Source organism: Coturnix japonica, chromosome 19, assembly GCF_054131305.1.
Source record: "Coturnix japonica strain WE chromosome 19, WE-NBRP24, whole genome shotgun sequence".
In the NCBI taxonomy this organism is placed as follows: Eukaryota; Metazoa; Chordata; class Aves; order Galliformes; family Phasianidae; genus Coturnix; species Coturnix japonica.
The window spans coordinates 3,745,014-3,763,907 of NC_140681.1; the positions used below are offsets into that span (position 1 = coordinate 3,745,014).

The 18,894-nt window shown below is 50.0% G+C and overlaps 1 protein-coding gene across 3 annotated transcripts in view; it reads right to left on the reverse strand.

The window, feature by feature from the left end:
• CBFA2T2 (CBFA2/RUNX1 partner transcriptional co-repressor 2) overlaps nt 1-15,993 on the reverse strand; it is a 39,734-nt gene extending 23,741 nt beyond the window's left edge. Inside the window, exons 1-2 of one of the 3 annotated variants that reach the window (XM_085519516.1) lie at nt 15,931-15,993; nt 7,064-7,176 (exon numbers count right to left, since the gene is read on the reverse strand). Coding sequence is in view for 1 of the 3 variants with exons in the window: in XM_015881375.3 (XP_015736861.2) it covers nt 15,888-15,915 (28 nt within the window). In the remaining 2 variants the exon portion in view is untranslated. Of the gene's footprint in view, nt 1-7,063; nt 7,177-15,887 lie in introns of all 3 variants that reach the window. The other 2 variants (XM_015881377.3, XM_015881375.3) reach the window with 2 other exon arrangements.
• Between the last annotated feature and the right edge of the window lie 2,901 nt (nt 15,994-18,894).

The following is an 18,894-nucleotide window of genomic DNA, read 5'->3' on the forward strand; positions in this document are numbered from 1 at the left end:
AAATTCATGTTAACTGGAATCCAATGGAAACCAATCGGGAATCTCCTCCTCCGCCCCCAGGCCTGGGTTTGGCAGCAAGTCTGATGTCTCATCAGCAACCTTTGTGCCTTCCTCAGAGGCTGCTCCCCTCCCAAATTTATCACATTTAACAAATATCTTCTTTTCAATACCTTCATCAAGTTAGCAGGTGGCAGATCACGTTAACAAGCTTAATTAGTCGAGTAAAGCTAATCATATCACCTCACCAATGTGTAAGAGTTCCTGCAGCATCACCTATGGCTGCTGACTGACGGCAGGAGGAGGAAGGGATAAGGACTCAGGCAAAAGCAGCTTTGCTCCTCTGAGCACATCCACGTCCATCCAAAATAATGGGGGAGACCGTCCATAGTTGTCACGGGTATTAAAACCAAACGTGGAAATATGGAAAAACTGAGTAAGCCCAGCTGAATAGAGTAAAAAAATCCCGTAGATTAAGTCTAGTTCAACAGCTTTGCAGCTTGACAATGTTTTCCAAAGAGCAAGGTCAGAAGGTATGAAATCAATAACAGCCCTGTTGGGTAGCTGAGGGCTGTCACAAGGCACATACACAACCCCTCCAAGGGCAGCTTTGGGGACAGTTGCTGCTGGGCAGCCACGCAGGAACCAGCAGCCAGCCTGTCCTGGGACCAGCAGGAGGGTCTGCAAGCCCTCAGTGTGTGTTTTTTGCTCTCATCCCAGGAAGGGCAGCATTTACAATCAAAACTATGACTGATAACACAAGGGCAGCAGACCCCAAGCCCCCCCATGGTAGGGCCATTAAGCACTGGCTCTTCCTGCCCTCCTCCCATCAGCTTTCCCCCTCCAGGACAATGTTCTCACTCAGGAGCTGCTTTTCTTTCTTGGTTTCACACCACTTTCACACAACCTTTCCCCCTCCACCATGTATTTCCCTTCCCTGCACCCCACGGTCAGTGCAGCTGCAGGCACTGCCCTGCACAGTAGGTGCACATGGCACACATGCTCCTTGTGCTGCCTTGATGGGACCTGTGGTAGCACCTCTCCATGCCCACAAGGCTTACAAACAAGTCCTCCACTCTGTTTTACCCCTTTATCCCATCAAAGCCCCTGGCTGAGGGCTTCAGGCCGTGCTCTCCAGCTGCTGCCAGAGCTCTGCTGGTCTGCAGGGTTAGTGCTGAGTGGGGCTCCCTCCCTTCCAGCCCCACCAAACAACCCAAACCACACAGTTTAAACGGCAACTTCCCTTCTGGTTTGTAGATTTTTTTTCTTCCTTCAGCATGTTCCTTCCCAACGCCTGTACTTGTCAGCTCCTCTTCAGCTGTCAGCTGGCCCACAAGGGTGGACTGGGGGGGGGGGAACACAAAAGCCAGCCCCAGTGCAGCAATCCACGCCTGGCTGGTATCTGAGTTTCCTCTGCTGGCTCCACGCAGGCTGATGTGGGCACAGCTGGGAGCGATCTGAGCAGGATAGTGCAGCGCTGCCCTCCTGCCCACTGCTGAGTGCTGCCCATGGGAGGGCTGTGCAGGGGCCTCAGGCAGGGGGCTGCAGCCAGAGGAAGCAGGAGGAGAGCGGCTGGATCACAACCACAGCCTGGTGCTGCAGTGTGAAGAAATATTAATGAACAGGAGGCTCATTAACAGAGCTCAGCCTGCATCCAGATCCTCCTCCTTACCTTCCAGCCCGTTGCATGCGCCTTGCTCCCATTTTTTCTATTCACATTTTCATGTCCTGTAGCCATTCCTCCTTCCTTTCCAGATCCCCTTCTCACTCCATGCTTTCAGTCTCCCTTTTCACCTTATTTCTGCTCCACAGCCTGCCTTCACCATCTCCCTGGCACACACATGCCCCAGCAGTGCTGCACAGTGCCTGCATCCAACTGCAGCAGCCCAGTGATGCACCAAGCAAAAACCAAGATGCACGGGGAGCTGTACAATGCACTGCTACTGGCCTTGGAACCAAGAGGTGCACAAAATGCAGAAGAGCAAGATATTAAGTGCAGAAGGTGAAAACCGTCAGCTTTATGCTCCCTCATTGGATTTCCCGTGCAGGCAGGAGCAAAAGCAGGGCTAAGCAACACCTGTGGCAACATGCAAAGCCAAACAGCTGCTAGTGCAACACCCAGAAACATCCCCTTTGGATGTGGGAGGGTTAATTCCCTGCCACCAAAGATCAGCTCTGTGGTAGGAGAAATGAAACAAGAAAACAAGTGAGGAAACACCATTCTAGAGTCATTAAGGTTTCAAGACTCTCCAAGTGGCTTCTATTAGGATTGCATCCATATTTGGGTGCCTGCAGGAAGGAAAAATAAAACAAGGCTGATCTGCAGAGGCACAGAGCCACCCACGGGATCCTTGATTTGCCTCTGCTGCCTGCGGGAGGTTGGTGCACAGCCCCAGGAGGTCCAGGAAGTGAGTGAGAATGAGGACTTGGAAGTTACGTTCCCTTGGTTTTTGTCACAAGCGAAGCCTACATGCAGACTCACAGTTCACGGCAGCAGGAAGTTCATGTTTACGAGTTTACAGGAAAAAAACATCCAGCATTCCTGTCCTCTGTAACCCTGTGGTGAAAGCTCTGCTCATGTGGGAGCCCCCAACCTAGCGCTGCATAGAGCTCTGCTTGTCCAAAACACCCAGCCCCAAAGATACAGCAATGGGAAAGCCAAGACCAGAAGGAAAACAGTAATTCAGTAGAAAATACACAGTGAGACACTGTAACCAGAAAGCTTTTTAGCATCTTAAGTCCATGCTTTGAAGAAAATAGGGTGAAAGCCTATATTTATGTATTAGCAGGAAGCTTTCTCCTCCTGCCCCTTGTTACGCTCTCCCCTTCCTTATTGATACTAAAGGACCACAGCCCTCTTAGAGAAGCAAGGCACAAAGCAGGGAGATCCCAAGCAGCCCATGTACCACCAGGATGCCAAAAAGCCACATTCACATCACTGCATGTTTATGTAGGCCCTGTTGCACAGCTTATCACAGTTTATGTTGCATCATCAGAAACACCGTGTCCACCCCACCTCATGCAGACAGCCACGCTCCTGCTCCACATCAGTAACAAGATTCCCAGCTGGATGAGAGTGATGGAGAGGAGACTGGCACACAGTTAGCAATGACTGTTCTCCCATCCCCAGAGCTCTGCTGCCTGCATGATGCCTGCCCCACCAAGCTAGGAATAAGAAACACTTCAACCAGTTCAAAGAGAGGAGTTCTCAACAGCCTCACAGAAGTTGAGAGCTGCTTTGAAAGCAAAGGAGGCAGAGGTACATGGCCCAGGGTTACAGTCTGTTAACTCACACAGGGAAGACACGGAGAGTTATCTCCAGTCCAGAATTGGGCCATGCTCAGTGTGAAACTGGAACAGTCAAAATCTTCATATTGTACAGCACAAATTAAAAATAAACAACAAGTCTCAGGGAAAAGACACCTCCTAACTTAAAACAACAGCAATAAAAACTGGGAGTAAGAGATGAAAAAGAGACGCTCACCAGCAAGGTTTCTATGAAGCAAGGTTAGATGCAAAGGCACACATTATTGCAATGGTTGATTTGATTTGGCTGCGTTGCTGCCCAGAAAAAGAAACAACAGTTCAGGAATACACACTTTACTTCCTCTTCATTTCATTAATCCACCTGGAGCCCACACTGTCACCATGCTGTGTGTACTGCAGGCACTTTGCCTCCAGGCTGCTCTGCCCAGGTGAGGCAGCACATCATTCCTCTTTTCTTAACTTTTCCCAGCTGTGTTTTGCTCACTATCCCCAACAACTCCACCTGTTCCCGCAGATGGAGCAGCTGCAGCTAAAGGCAAACACCTGGTCCTGCTGCAGCTCAGGGTTACAGCAGTTCCTACCCGGCTTGTAGCCATGTCAGTGCTCGGCACAATATGCTGCCCCTACACAGCCCAGACCACCTGTGTGCTGATTTTTGCACCTAGCAAGGTTATTAGGATGCAGACTGCTTGCCCAGCACAGCCAGTAGGACACAGAGCCGAGCAGCAGAATGGCCCTGCTGCAGCTTGCTGCTATGGGTCTTGGCTCGTGCCATACCCCATGGCAGCACTGCCCAGCCTGCACTTCACTGCCACCCTTCTGCCAGTCCCACGGTGAGCTCTGCTCTGTGTTGCTGTTCCTCCTTGCCCGTGTCCCAGCACAGCCCCATGGCCAGAAGCTGGCTGTGAAAACAAAGTGCTGCCGCTTGCTTGACCCATGCAGAATGTCTAACCCCAGAGGGATAATCCTGTTTTAAGGAGGGAACAATGGGACCTTTGATGAAGCATACAAATTTTATAAGAGCCCCACTAAAAACATTCCTTTCTCTCTGGAAATGGATGATGGACCTCTAAAATGAAAATTGCATGTGCCTGCATAAGCCCTGTAACGCAATACAAGGCAGGCAGAGCAGGCTTCCCTTTCTTGTATGCAAGACACCATAAAATCTGTAACAATGCTGAAGGCGAGTTTCCCATGCCTATGGATATCTGTGAGCTGCCTCTGCCACAATGTGCAGCTTGAAGGAGCCCCAGCACATGGCCATCCCATCCAGCTCCACCTTGCAGGGCACAGCCCCTCCGTGTGCCACTAACAGGCCTGGAGACAGAGTGAAACCTGCAGCTGCTTTGGTGCCGAGGCAGCACAGCGTGATCCTCACTTCTGCTATTAGTCAGCCCCTGTGAAACTGAGAACCCAGTGCCAGGATTTGCATTAAGAAAAATACAACAATGTTTGAAAACAATTCATTACAACCTAGGTGCAAAAAGCCACTTTCTGCTCACCGTACAATAGCCCTCAGTCACTTACTTGTTCTCTGACCTCGTGGTACCTTGGTCCTGCAGCACAGAAGGGACATTGCAGCACTTTGTTTCACCCTTCCAAGTGTAAACACACACACAGCGCTGAGGAAAAGCAGCAACGCTGTGACCTGACACAACCACCATGTGGGGATCATCCTCACGCCGTATCAGTGACTGGAATTACCAGGACTTTGCCAGCAGCTCAATGAGATGGAAACTCCTGCTCCCGCTGCCAGGATATGTTTGCTGGGATATAAACTATTCGGATGCCTGGAATATTTTGCCTCGGTGTTATAAAACAGGTGCAGATAGGTGCATCTCCATTCACAGAGCAGCAACTCTCCATGGCAGAGCTGTGCTTTACAGTGCCCTCACCCTGATCTCCAGCTCCATCCCACGCTGGAGGAGCAGTCAGCACAGAGTTGGCCATCACACACCTTTAGGGCTCTCTGCAGAGCCAGAACTTGTCCTGGCCTTCAGCTCCTTGCAATGTGCTGTAGCCCCCCCCCGCCCATGCTGCCTGCACCCAGCTCTGCAGCCTTGGCTCCCAGGGCTACAGCCCTCAGCCCAGTGCAGCTGGTGCCTGTGTGATGTCAACAGCACTGGGCAAGGATGGAGGAGAGGCAGGGATGTGAGATGGACAGCATGCAGGAGCAGCGATGAAGCCCACAAGCCTTGTTTTTGCAAGCATGTTTTGCCATAAAAACAGAACTAATTTTATTCCCATAACTTTATAGCTAACTTAACTCTCTTAATTAGAGGTATGGGGCTCAAGGGAAACTGCTGTAATTACTGAATGGAAAATAAAATCTGATGAAACGGCAGCTGCAGTGGCTGAAGATTTAACATCTAAATAGAACTGAGAGCAGGCAAACTTGTACAAACTACCCATGTTGTGATATTCGTGTACCCGCTCACACACAAAAAGATGCGTTAGAATAAAGTAGTTCTTTTTCCCCTTTCAAAAAGCAGTACTACAAAGGAAAGTTAGTTCAATAAGCTAAATGCACGCAAGGTGAAAAAGGAAGGAGATATGCCTGTGAATGTCTTTGATTCAAAGAGCACCCCAGCACACAACCAGCACAAGGCAATGCAGGTGCTGCTCTACGCAGAGGCAGGGAAAGCAGCACAGGGTGTTGTAGCTGCTGCTCCTATATGGGCAGAAGCTGAGCTGAGACATTGGGTCCTCCCCATCTCACTCCTCTCCTGCTCACACAGGACTCCCAGCCTTGTCCTGTATGTAGGTGTTGTCTCTCCCACATGAGCTGCCCTCCTGGGACAGCATCCAGGCTGGTCCTTCAATACCAGCAGAACCTGTGAAGGAGAGGGTACTGCACCTCATAAGCATCCTCTGTATCTTTTCAGCTCCAGAGCTGGGCTGTATCACAACTATTATCCACTCCTTTAGTGCATCTGCTTCTCATATTGGCAATGCAGAATCCACAAGCGCAAACCAAAGAGCAGAGCTCAACGCTGTGATCACAAACCTTTGTCAAATAAATATTTAAAATGTTTGAATGAGCCCTGGGTTAGCAAGAAAGCTGGCATGGAAAGCCAGGAGATTAAACTGACAGGATGACATTGGACCCTGTCTCACTTTCAGCCAGACTAAGCTGCTGGAAACACAAATGTACCGAGAGTTCCCAAAGAGAACCAAAACACAAACAGCATTTCAAGCATGAAGCTGGGAAACTTTTTGCAGTCTTGTGTTCATCCTCAAATAAGATCTGAAAGTGGACAGAGGCAGACTTGGAAAATTGGTCCTGTCAAGTGATGAGAACCACAGACCATGCCCTGCTGCATGCCAGTGTCTCTAAACCCTCCTTTCCCAGTACACATGTAGAGCTGAGGACTAGCCTGGCAACAAAGAACAGAGGAAAGGAAGGCAAGCGTGAACAAGGGTATTTCCCTCCTCTGAATGTAGCTGGAGGTGACAGGGCCTTTAAACAGCCACCACATTTGGCATAAAGTGAGAGATCTCTCCTCTACTCCACAGCACGGAACTGCTGCCTCTTTGCAGTGGTCCTGGGAATGTCCCCCGGTATCTGCTAAACAAATCTCCTTCATGGTTGCTGCCAATCTGCCATGTTCTTTTTTCTCCTGGAAACCACTGTCAGGAATGCTACCTTTCTCTAAGAATTAGTCTGTATGAACAGCCAGCCATGGCAGAAGCACCAAAATATCCTCCAGCAGGTGCCCGTGCTCATAGAGGAAGTGGGTATTTAAGCTGACACAAGTAATCCCAAATTAGGCTTTGGGGTTTTTCAGCACTTCCTTACCTGAGAGCAGGATCACATCTCTGGAAGAACCTTCCTGAAGGTGCCAGTTTCTCAGCCCAATGCCAAGCACGGCTCATGTCATTACTCACCACGGGCAGGTGATCCACTGGCATCTGTAGTGTGAACATGGAAGCAAGTAGCAGAAGGAAAGCAAAGAACTGGAAAGAATTTCTGGCTAGAATTTGCTGCTTTAAATCATCACATAAACATGGGCTGTGTGCTGGAACAGCCACACTTGCATCACAAAAGTGAAATGGGCATAAGGCTCCCATCCAACTTGGGTTTAATGGCAGGGAAGACAGACCTGCCCTTTGAGAAAATCCCAGTTGTTGATCTCTGTTTTGTCTTGCAGTGGAGTACAGCATTCCTCGTTACTTCCTGCCAAAAGTGGAGGAAGTACGATGTACTACAAAGTAATTACAGCAGTTGAGCCGAGAAATGGCTGCATTTCAAACTAAGCAGAAGATGAGAAAGTGGGGAGTGGCTCCCTGATAAATGTTTAACCTGCTTTCAGACCTCGGGATGAAAAGATATTCTCCAGAACAAATAACTGCTGTTTGCTTAATACCTGTCCAATTTGTCTCCATAAAGCACTTAGAGAAGCCCTTACCCTGCTAGCACCTCAGTGCCAGACCTGGGCAGCACAGCCCCGACACAACAGCTGGTGTCCGAGGAGCAGGTGGTAGAGTGGGCAGCGGGGATCCCATAGAGGCCCTGTTTGATCCCGTTTCCTTTTGGTGAGCTGGCATCTCGCTTGGAGAAACTGGCGGACATTCAGCTGTGCCAGCACTGCACCCCTTGAAATAGGCAGCCTGGCTTTTGTAGCAAGGCTGGAAGTTTGCAGTCTTCTGATTATCAGCAGAACAGCCACAATTATCCAAATAAAACTATTACTATATTGGGCCTTGGAACATAAATAGAACTTAATGGATTTTATTACATCCCAGGAAGCAAGAGTTACAGACAGAGAAGTACTGCTAAGAGTGCACTGCTGCTACCTATCAATTTCTCCTAAACACTCAGCACTTAAGAAATATCCAAAGAACCACACTGCTTCCACAGCATAACTATTGCAAATTCCCCTTTGAGCTCTTCCCTTTTAGCCAACTTGCACGGCACATTTTAGCAGCTGAAAATTAAAGGGTCACAATATTGAGCCTCAGGTATCAAGCGCACAAAGGAAACAGCAGCTTACACTGAAAGGGCACTGCTGAGCACCGCAGTAACGAGTTTGTTGCCTCAGAGCTGGAAGCTCTCTGCCATCAAGTTTCTTATTTAACTCAGCAAGAAACGAAAGAAAACGTTACAGCCATGAATTTATTCCTCACACAGCTGCTTGCAAATCACACTACAAAGCCAGAGCCACGCTAGGAGCAAGAGTCCACAGCTCAGGCTGCAGCATCCTCTTTGATCTGATTTACTCCCATTCAGGCAAGAAGGGTCAGCCTAAAGAAGGACTGCCAGTACTTCAAGCTCTCCCGATGGAGCCCAGCTTCCAGAAGGCCACATGGGAGCCAAGGACAGGAGACGCTGCGGGTCCAACAGAAGCAGCTTGCAGCAGCAGAGCCAGGCGGTGACGCAGCCACCAGCCCAGCAGGGCTGGAACAAAGAGGGCCAGCAATGCTGGGCTTCCCCAGCCCCTCCTGGTGCTGTACAGGAAAAGCAATCTTACCACCCCGGGGACTCCCCACCTGGCCCCGCTCAGAGGTGACAGCCCAGGCCTGCTGTTATCTTCAACACAGATGCATTTATTCTCCCGAGAGCCTCCTGCATTTTATCTAGCTGCCAGTTTCCAAATGCCTATCGTCCAGGCCAGCTAAAACCACTTTAAGCTCTTTTATGCAGCTATTTCTGAGTGCTTGTCGGAGAGGAGAAAGGAAGGAAGAACAAGAAGCTGGGGGGGCTGGAGATGTCAGAGCACAGTTGCTCGGTTCCCCCCCCCCCCTTTGCCATGCCCTGATTGTCATGGAAAGCAGCCTCCTGCCGTCTGCACCGCTCCCTGCCTCCCCGCCTTGTAAACAGGACCTGGCACATGAATGGAGGCACAGTTTACAAAGATCCCTTGCTTAAAGCAAATTTGCCTCTCAACACATGGCCAAACTCTCACACAATAAATTAACTATTTGGCAGCCCCCGAACTATTACTGGAGCCAAACCAATTAGGGTTTAATGTGATCCCAATTTCCTATTTCCGAGACTGGGGTCGGCGGGAGGGGGGGGTGGGGTGGGGGGAGGGCAATGAGAGCTAAGTAAATCCCCCCCGCTTTATAAATCCTTGTCAATCATCCCAGATAAACCTGTCACCCACAGCTCTAAAGCTCTATCTGAGCTCCTATGCTCAAAGGGATGCTATGGGAAAAGGCACATCGCACTCTGCGTGCCCGACTCCCAACATGTGTTTTCCATACTCGGGAAATTCAATCATTTAAAAAATATTTACTAAGCTTTGTCTTTAATTAGAAAAACATGACGACGGATAAGGAGAGTTATTGTTTCTAAGCTGGAAATGTCAGAGATCCTAATGATGTCACAAGATAAACCCAATTACCAACCCACATGGAGGCTGCCAGGGAGGCAAACATTTTGAAGAGTTTTTCATCTCCCCTCCAAGTTCAGTGCTTTACAGTCACAATTAATCAGAGGCTTCTTGGCCCCCACGAAACCCATTGAGGGAGGAGGGAGGGCTCTGGCTGCAGATCTGCTAGACCGGCTGTTTTGACGCAAAGGAGCTTTACCCGGAGGGGGAGGAAGATGGGAGCCATTTGATGACTTTGTGTTTTAACATCCTGACTACATTGCCCCCCTCCCCCTGCATGCAATTACCTGCCATCACCTAAACCAGGCAAACCATCCTCATTTGCACCTGGAAGCACCGCGCAGTGTGTGTTTACATCCTTGAAATAAAAAGAGCTGGAATAATTTTCTGCTGAAGTAAAAGCCATTGAAAGATTTGCTTCCCGAACACAGCCGAGAAACTTTGTTGCCTGTAATACTCACAAGACTGCAAAGAAAAAGCCTCGAGGAGGGGACAGGCTGCAGAGACCCAAGCTGGCCCTGAAGGGGGGTGCAAAGGAGCAGCTGTTGTCCTCCTTGCTTCGTGTGAAGGCAAAGGAAGGTTGAGCATTTCCCCCACGTTGCTGCCTGTAAGATGCTGCAGGATCTGGCCCTGCAGATGCACCCTGAGCTTCCAGCCCAACTGACTCATGCAACTCCAGCCAGATGCAGAGAGAGGCAGGATACGCGAGAACTTAGAAGTATAAAGCAAATATTTGTTGGCTAACGCACACAGAAGATAGCTGGGATGTAATGAGTTATTAGGAGAAGCATTTGTGTGCTCACCACTCCTGATAAGGCACCCAAAGAGTCACTGCTGGCAGGCAAGCAGGCGACAGAGAAGGTCCTGGGCCCAGCTGCTGTCTGCCATCAGCCCAGTCCCACCAGTGCCACCACTGCTCCAACCAACCCCAGCCCCTCTGCCCTATGTACATCAGCACATACAGCCTCCCCCTTCGCTTCCCTTTGGAAGCTTTTCTTCTTTTCCATCTTGAGTCTCAAGCGACATAAGGGACCTCAGGCTGTAATTTCAATCTTTCTTATCTCTGCAGAGTTTCTCGTGGCTCTCTCTCAGCAGTCTGAGTCAAGGTTACACAGCTGTGCCATATCAGAGCCGGGCGACAGATCCTCAGCAAAGCCAAAACTTTGAGGTGGGATGCTTACAGCAGGGGCTGCAGAGGGAGACAGTTACTCCCAAGCACCCTGATAAGCACCACACACATCTCAAGGCGTGAAAAAACAACTCCCATCGCTACTGTCAAGGCAGTAATGCTGACTGCAAGATAACCAGATTCTCCCTTCCATGCTTCCTGAGGAGCAGGGCAGAGATGCAGAAGGCACGAGGCTGCAGGGTCACGGATCTGCTGAGCAGCAGCAATACCTGCTCTGTCATGGCACAGCCAACCCCTTACACACTGCTACTTCTGGATCTGGGGGTAATTTATGATCTACACCCTCCTGTATGCCAGAAATGGCTAGACAAAACACACACAGAAGCCAGGTGGGATTGGTCCCAGTGGTAACAGTTAGAGGAACTTGCTGCTACAGTGACTAAGTGGACTGTTAAGAAGTGGCTGACCAACTCCCAGGAGACCACAGGGATTCAGAAAAGGGGATGTTTAGCTCAGGGAGAAGCTGCTATTGATGCTGGCAAACCAGTACGTCTGTTATTCTGCTTTGAGAAAGGCCAGCGAATGCTTATAGCAACAATGTTAAGTAGCCAGGTTATTATTTTATGACATCCATAGGAAAAAGAAGAATAGTTACTGCTACCTTTTCCATTCCAAACCATCTGCACTGTCTCTGGGACCTCTTACATCAGAGGATATCTGCTGGTAACATCTCGAGGCAGCTGTGAAGCTTTAGCAGCTCACGCTGATGGAAACTGTACTCAGCTCCCATACCCCACTCCAGTCCTTTTGTCAGAGTCAAAAACATGAGTTCCACCTGAAGTACGTGCTCCTTTTTATCCTCACTTGCAAGTCAGAAATAACTCTTTGCTTTGACAGCTTGAGTTCCTTTCCCTCCCCCTAACAGTACTGCAAGGAAGAACACCTTAAGCCTTACAGCATATAGGAACTGAGACCAAGATCCTCACAGAAAAACAGTACGTGCCTTAAGCTAATATGGAACATCCCAAAGGGCCAAAGCAGACCCACAGTTCTCCCTTCTTCCTGGTTCATTAGTTTCAGAACAAGTACAAAGTATTTCTCTGTAATAGATACTCAAAGACATTAAGAATCTCCCCAACAGACCCAGCGACTGTACTCATAATACAGTAGAAATCACTGGGCTGATAACAAAGGCAACGAACACAATTTGTGCTTAAACAAATTACAGCTCTATCTTAATTATTCACTTCCTAGAGACCAGTGATAAAATCCAGCAGCGTTTCTCAGGCAGACGCTAAAGCCCAGTGACAATAACCAGTGACGTCCTGCGCTAGCAATCAGCCTGCTCAATTCCTGGCACCAAGCAGACATCGTTACCTGTTCCCTATCTGTAAAGCTGCTAATGACACGGCACGTTTTTGTGTTTATCCTTATAAAACAGCAGTATGGCTCATTGGTGTTAGCCTTAGCTCTACACCAATGGAAGCTGAGCCACAATGCTTTGGCTGCAGCTGAGTCTTCTGAAGCCTCCCCTCTCCATGGCACACGAGGTGTTGGTCACCTTCTCTTTGTCAGAGGTTACAGCCTGGTCATACCTGCTGGTGTTTGGCTCTGTGCAATCACTTCCTGACCTGGGTCTGGCAAACGGATCCAGGTTTAAAGAATCTCGCTCAAGTTCTGTGGGGTCTTTTTTCTAAGACAAAGAGCCCTCCCTTACAGCAAGTGGATGAATCAGGTATGAGGTTTCTGCAAACCCGTGCTGATGCCAATACAGCTTGCTCACTGCAACTCCTTCCTCCCACAGCAGCCATCTTCACTGCTGGCTGTTTCCAGCCTGCTTGCTTTGACAGACCACTATTTCTAGCTGCCTTTCCATGGAGCTGCTCTCCAGCCCTTTGTGCCCAACTCTGCACATAGTTACACCAACCCTGGTGCAGAATCCAGCGCTTGCTCTTAAACTTCAGTTGGGGACTGCCCTCTGACTTGTCAAGATATCTATGCAAGGCCTCCCAATCTCCAAGAGAGTCAAAACTCTTCCCAGTTTAACATCACCCACAAACTTAAAGTGCCCTCAAGAACTTTATGAACATAACTGAAGAAATCTGCTTTGAAAACAGAGCCCTGCAGAACCCCACTAGTGACTGGCTGCCAGCCTGATGCAGTCTCATTAACTAGAACCCTTTGATCCCAACCCATCAGCCAATGTATTCTGGTTTTGTCTTGCTGTACACTAGACAGTTTTTGCTTTTCCCCAATGTACCGGTCAGCTTCAACTCTAACTGAGCTCTTATCATACACATATGTTCTTCCTACAATGGCAAACAACATCTCTGTAGTCCTCTCATGTCACACAAACTCACTTCCACTGGTAATACACTTCCTTCTTCCACCTAAACTAGACAAGAACTCTGCTCAGCCAACCTGACCTTCTATCCTGCCCACCCTTCCAACATTATGGCACTGCTTGCTCCTGGGCACAAGAGAGATGGTATGTAAGAGTGACTAGGGCAACTCTCATGCTACAGACCCCAGTCTTTGCAATAGCAAACACAAAAGTGCTTATATTGAGAATTTCAGCCTCAAAACCATGGAAAATACTGCTCACATTTAGTGAGCAGTCTGGGACAAAAGACTGAATAATACCATAATGCCGAGTAAGGGAACAAGACAGGGGTCAGTCAAAAACTTAAACGCAGCAGAAACAAAGGAAGCACTTGCTGTAATATAATGGAATATAAAGCAATCCAACCCTTCTCCATTTTAATTTGTGTCTGTATCCTGCTGAGGGAACAAGCAGTTTGTAAGTTGTAGTCTGCCATGTAATTCAGTATGAGCTGCAGGCTCATAAATAGGACAGTAGAGCACATGCAAAGACTGATTTATAGGATCCAAAGAGAGAGAACCTAAGTCCTGCAGCAATTTGCATCCTCCTCACACACAAACGTGCACTGATGGAAAGTTTCCTGCTGAGAATGAGAAGCGAGAGATGCTCGGGAGGGAAACCTCACTGAAAAAAAGCCTAATCTGTAAAAAGTCAAGAAACTTCATATTATGTTGATGGGTTTTTTCCTGCCCTCAAATCCATAGGCTAATGATTACAATAGAGGCAGGGCTTGCTGCAATCACACTACTTAACTGTTGCTCAGCAGGTTTCTGCCCCTACATCTGAAGGCATCTCTCAAAGTCACAGCAGGGCAGAAGTAACAGGAAGGATGTGAAGTGAGCAAAGTGTCCCAGCACCAGTAAAGGAGGGCAACAAGTGGTGGTATTTATCACGGCAGAAGATTAACACATCAGATCAAAGCTGAAAAGCATCACAACAGGTTTTGGGGTTTGTTGGTGATCATCTGGGAACTGCATTTCCTCACCTGACAGCTACCGTGGATGCTGGGAAATCATTGGCTCAGAAGGTCTTCAGTTGAGCAGGAGGGATGAAGTGGGACTGCAAAATCTAAATGCAAAACTGCAACTTCGGATATTTTCTTACCTCTAATAATCTCGAAGCTGAGTGGGAGCTGACTGCAGAGTGAGCATTCTTTCCCTAACGCCGAAAAATGCTCTTTAATCTTTTCATTTGGATAAGGCGAATGTTAACATAACCAACACCCAGCTTCTCCCTGGAGTTCAGTTCTGCCGGCTTTGAATGCAAAGCAGTTCAGCTCCATCATTCAGAGGCAAATAAAGTGTGAACTTTAAAAGCCCTGTTTCCCTCAATACCTAACAGAAGCTGGCTGAAGCGCCTCCATTCAGCACACCTGACTTCAATGGGCTTCCGTGAATTCCTGCTTTGAAGATAAAAGGATTCTGGAGCCGCTGCAATGTGAATGTCCTTAGCTCTGAACTCAGCCACTCAGTGTTGATGGGCTCCATCATTCGTTCAAGCAAAACTTGCAAGCTTCTTGACCTTAGAATTACAGCTGCAGCTCATAAACCCACAGCTCCAAACCCAGCAGAGTACAGAACCACAATCATAGAATCACTATGGGAAAGGCCTCCAAGATCATCCAGTCCAACCATTCTCCTACCAGTGATATTTCCCCACTAAACCACATCCCTTAGTACAACACCTAAGTGTTTCTTGAACGCTCTGAGTGCTCATACTTCACATCAGTTGCAATGTACGCAGTGCTACACCAAGATAAAAACGGATGGGAAGGTGTGTATTGCACAGAGACCTGGAAAAACACGAGTCTGAATATAGGGAGACTGAATGGCCGAATAAAGGAAATTGTTTGACAAAGGCTTTCACCTCAGTGCAATCAAAGGTGCTTCCAGATGCATCAAGGAAAAAAAGAGCAAAAAAAGACTGATATAAGGTGGTCTTTAGTGCAGATCACTAGGAACCAATGCATTTAGCTGTTCAGCATCATGGCTTGCACACATTTAACACAACCCCAAGAAGGCCGACTGTGCAACCAGGTAGATGCACGGCATGCTGACAACAGAGTAAAGCTTAAATCAGGGTAAAGACAGCTAAAGAACTCGTTAGCACCAGGGAATTCATTAGCACTTCTCTAAGAATGGGAACCATCACCTCCACAGGTGATTTTGAACTCCTCTGCTCAGGTGTTCAGAACAAAATAGAGTACTTTGGTGGAAAGCCTACCAGCTGCAGCAGCTGCTCCATTTCGGAATGCTCAGTAACTGTGCTTCTTAACACGGCGTGCTGCTTCCCTGCAAGCAACTATGCAGGGAATCCCTTATTTCCTTTGAGCGCTGGGACACGCTCTGTGCTTTTCTGAACCACAACGTACAAACAATCCCGAGGGCACAGTGCAGCCCATGAGAGCAGCATCGTGCACTATACTCCATCTACCTCTGCCTGGGGCGGCTCTGAGCTCGCTGCCCACCCGCACTGTTCAATACAGAGACACGCAGATGCAGTGATGGGGTCAGTCACCATTCCCTGCGCTCCAGCCCCGTGTTGAACCACAACCCAGGGCTGCAAACCCGACCCGGCCCACCGTGAGGGCTTAAGAACCACCATGAGGGTCGCTGCCCGGGGCCAGCAGCACTAACACGGTCACACTCACACCGAACATGCCGCACCGGAGCAGCGCACAGCGCTCCGCCCAGCACCGCCCGGCCCAGCTCCCACCGCCCGCCCGGAGCTCCCCGCCGCCCCTCCAGGCCGCCCGGCCCCGCTCCGCGGCTCTTACACCGGCAGCCTCCCGCGATCCCCACCATCTCACAGCTCCGTACCGTCGCCTCCCGCTCCCGGCGCGGCCCAGGCGGCCCGGCCCGGCCCTGCCCGCCTCTCGGCGTGACGCGAGGGGCGCGGCCTGCCCCGGCCTCAGGGAGGGCCGCGTGAAGGGAGGGGGTGGGTCGAATGGGGCTCCACAGTGAGGATGGCTTCGAGCCGACTGACCGGCTCTTCAATGTCCACCAACACAAGCCTGTCTGGTTTGGTGTGGCTCTATGAGGGAGTTCGGTGTGCCAGCAGCTCTCCCTTGGGCCTGGTCCCCCAGCACTTTGCCTCTGTAAAAATACCCCCTCAGAGCCTGGCTGCAGAGCTACTTCATTTAGATGTCATTATTACCATATGTGGAAAAACCTGATGTTAAGTCAAGGGGCCGCAACAGACCTCCAGTGTGGCTGTTTTAACTGTGGCAGAGTCCAAAGCTTGGGTTTCCCTCTGGTGGGTACCACTGAGCCCCAAAGTGCTGGGATTCCTGATCAGAAGAGCTTCACCAGCAGTATAGATGTTCTACCTGGGCTTTGTCGCAGTTACACATGCAGCATCAGCTGAAAACAGAGCAAGAGATGCTCTGTGCTGAGTAATTTGCTGTCATAGGTGCTCCCTAGGGACGCTGCGGGTGGGCTGGTTGGGCCAGGAACTTCCCAATAGCCCTAAAGTAGCTGTGTATCTGCAAACTGAGTTATAGCTGAGGTTTCTGTTCTCAGCACTGAAATACTTCGGTGGTCCTGAGAGTTGGGCCAGGACCACATCTATCCTGAGCAGAAATACTTGCCACCAGTGGGCAGATCACACTGGTACCAGTGTGCCTGTGTCTCTTTGCTTCCTGTAGCCCAGTAGTCTTTGCAAGGTTCATCACACCTCTTGGGACAGAGCAGAGCTCTCAGACTAGCTGCCCTATGTACCATCAACCCTCTGTCTTTATAAGCAAGGCAACAAGAGCTGTGAACCCTGCACAGCACTTGGGAAGAAAGGGCAGGAATATTGCTGTTGTTACATAGGATCACGCTCCCAGTAAACTGGCAGTGAATCCCCCCAGTTCTGCATGGGTTACTGCTGGTCATGAACCTGCTGGAAGCACAGCTGTGTGTGAGCTGCTGTGCAATGACTGAATGCAGCTTTGTTTGAGTTTGCTGGCCAGGAGCAGGCATCTCTTGCATTTAGAAGTCCCACAAAAGACATTTCAAATGTGTTGTACCTTTCAGTTATGGACATTATATATATATTATATACAGTAGAGCAGACTGAAGGATATGAATAACAGAGAGCCTCAAAGATTGGAGTGTTCTGCCACAGTATCAATAATGAACTGATTTTATCTCTCCCTTCAAATCATAGACACTCCTCCTCTCAAATCTCAGGCCATAGGCCTCCATCTTGCCAAACACAGCCATGTTTTGGTCAACATGGGTCATTCTAAGGGTCACACTGCCATGGCTTTCTGATGTCACAAACCACCTCCCTGACAACCGCTATAAATACAGGGACCCTGACAACAGAACATCAGTCTCTAGTAGACTAGCGACTTGGTTGCACGCCTGTGGCCCAAGGAGCAACTTATATAGTCCCTTCCTACCTTTTGTGTTGTCCCGCGTGGAGGAGGATGGATCCTCCTCCACCAAAGAAACGGCGGCTTCAGGGGAGCAGCAGCAAACCTGAGCCGATGGATGTCGATCCACCAGAGAGCAGCGTCGAGCCCATGGAGGTGGACATCCCTCTAGAGGACGAACCCATGGAGGTGGATCCACCTCCATCGAGGCAGGGCAGGCACCCCAACATCGTGTCTGCCTGGAGACGCTGCTACATCCATCGGCGGCGCACCAGGGGCTCTCCATTTCCATCTTGGCGTTGAAATGGCACCATCCGCCAGAGAGCCCCTGCGCCAGCTGCTGCTCCCTGCCGCCCTTTCTTCCCCGCCCTCCATCCTCAGCCTTCCCCAAGACCTCTCACCTCTTCTTCCCCTAACTCTGAGGAGACGGGAAGGACTGGCACTGCTGTCCTAGAAGCTGCTGCGCCGGGACAAGACAAGGAGTCCAACAGATGGCTTTCAGCTTCCTGCAGCCTCCAGCTGAGCCCTGACAAGAGGGCAGGACTGGGACTGGTGTCCTCTCAGCTGCTGCACCACCACAGCACGAGGAGTCCAGCGGACGGCCCCGAGCTCCCTGCGGCCTCCAGGCGCTGGCACAGAAGCTACAGAGGCGGCTGTTCCTTTGGAGAAGCAGAGGACTTGGCTTTGGACGGGAAGAAGGGCTCGAGTGCAGCACCAAGGTCTACTGCAGTTGCTCCATTGGGACTTTTGATCAACACTGGGCCACAACTGATTTAAAAGGACAACACAAAGTAATAACAATAAAAACCTGAGCAATTCTTAAAAAAGCAAAACCAGTCTGTGCCTCTCCATGTGTGTACTAGAGAGTCTGGTACATTATATTTGGTTATTATTATATTCTGGCACTGGGCACAGAAAGCCGAGGGGGAACGAGGGCGGCGACGATCTACCGGCACGGCCCCCACCGGGCACGGAGCCGCGGCCTCCGCAGCCGTAGGAACCTCTGAGGTTGGCCAGACACAGCTCCGCAGTCAACCTGCTGCCAGCCGGGCCTCGGCCTGCAGGCCTGCCCGGCTCTGTCAGCGCCTGACGACAGCAGCAGTAACCGCTGCGGGAGCTGCGCACATGGGGAGCGGCGCTCCGGCTGCGGACAGAGCTATGGGAGCCCCATCCAACCTGGCCTTGAACATCTCCAGGGATGGACACAGCATCCACAGCCACTCTGGGCAGCTGTTCCAGCACCTCACCACTCTCATAATAAAGAGCTTCCCCCTGACAACCAACCTAAATCTTCCCTCCTTCAACTGAAAACCATTTCCCCTTGTCCTGCCATTATCTACCCATGTAGAGAGTTGACTCCCCTCCTGTTTGTAGGCTCCCTTCAGGTACTGGAAGGCAGCAATGAGGTCACACTGCAGCC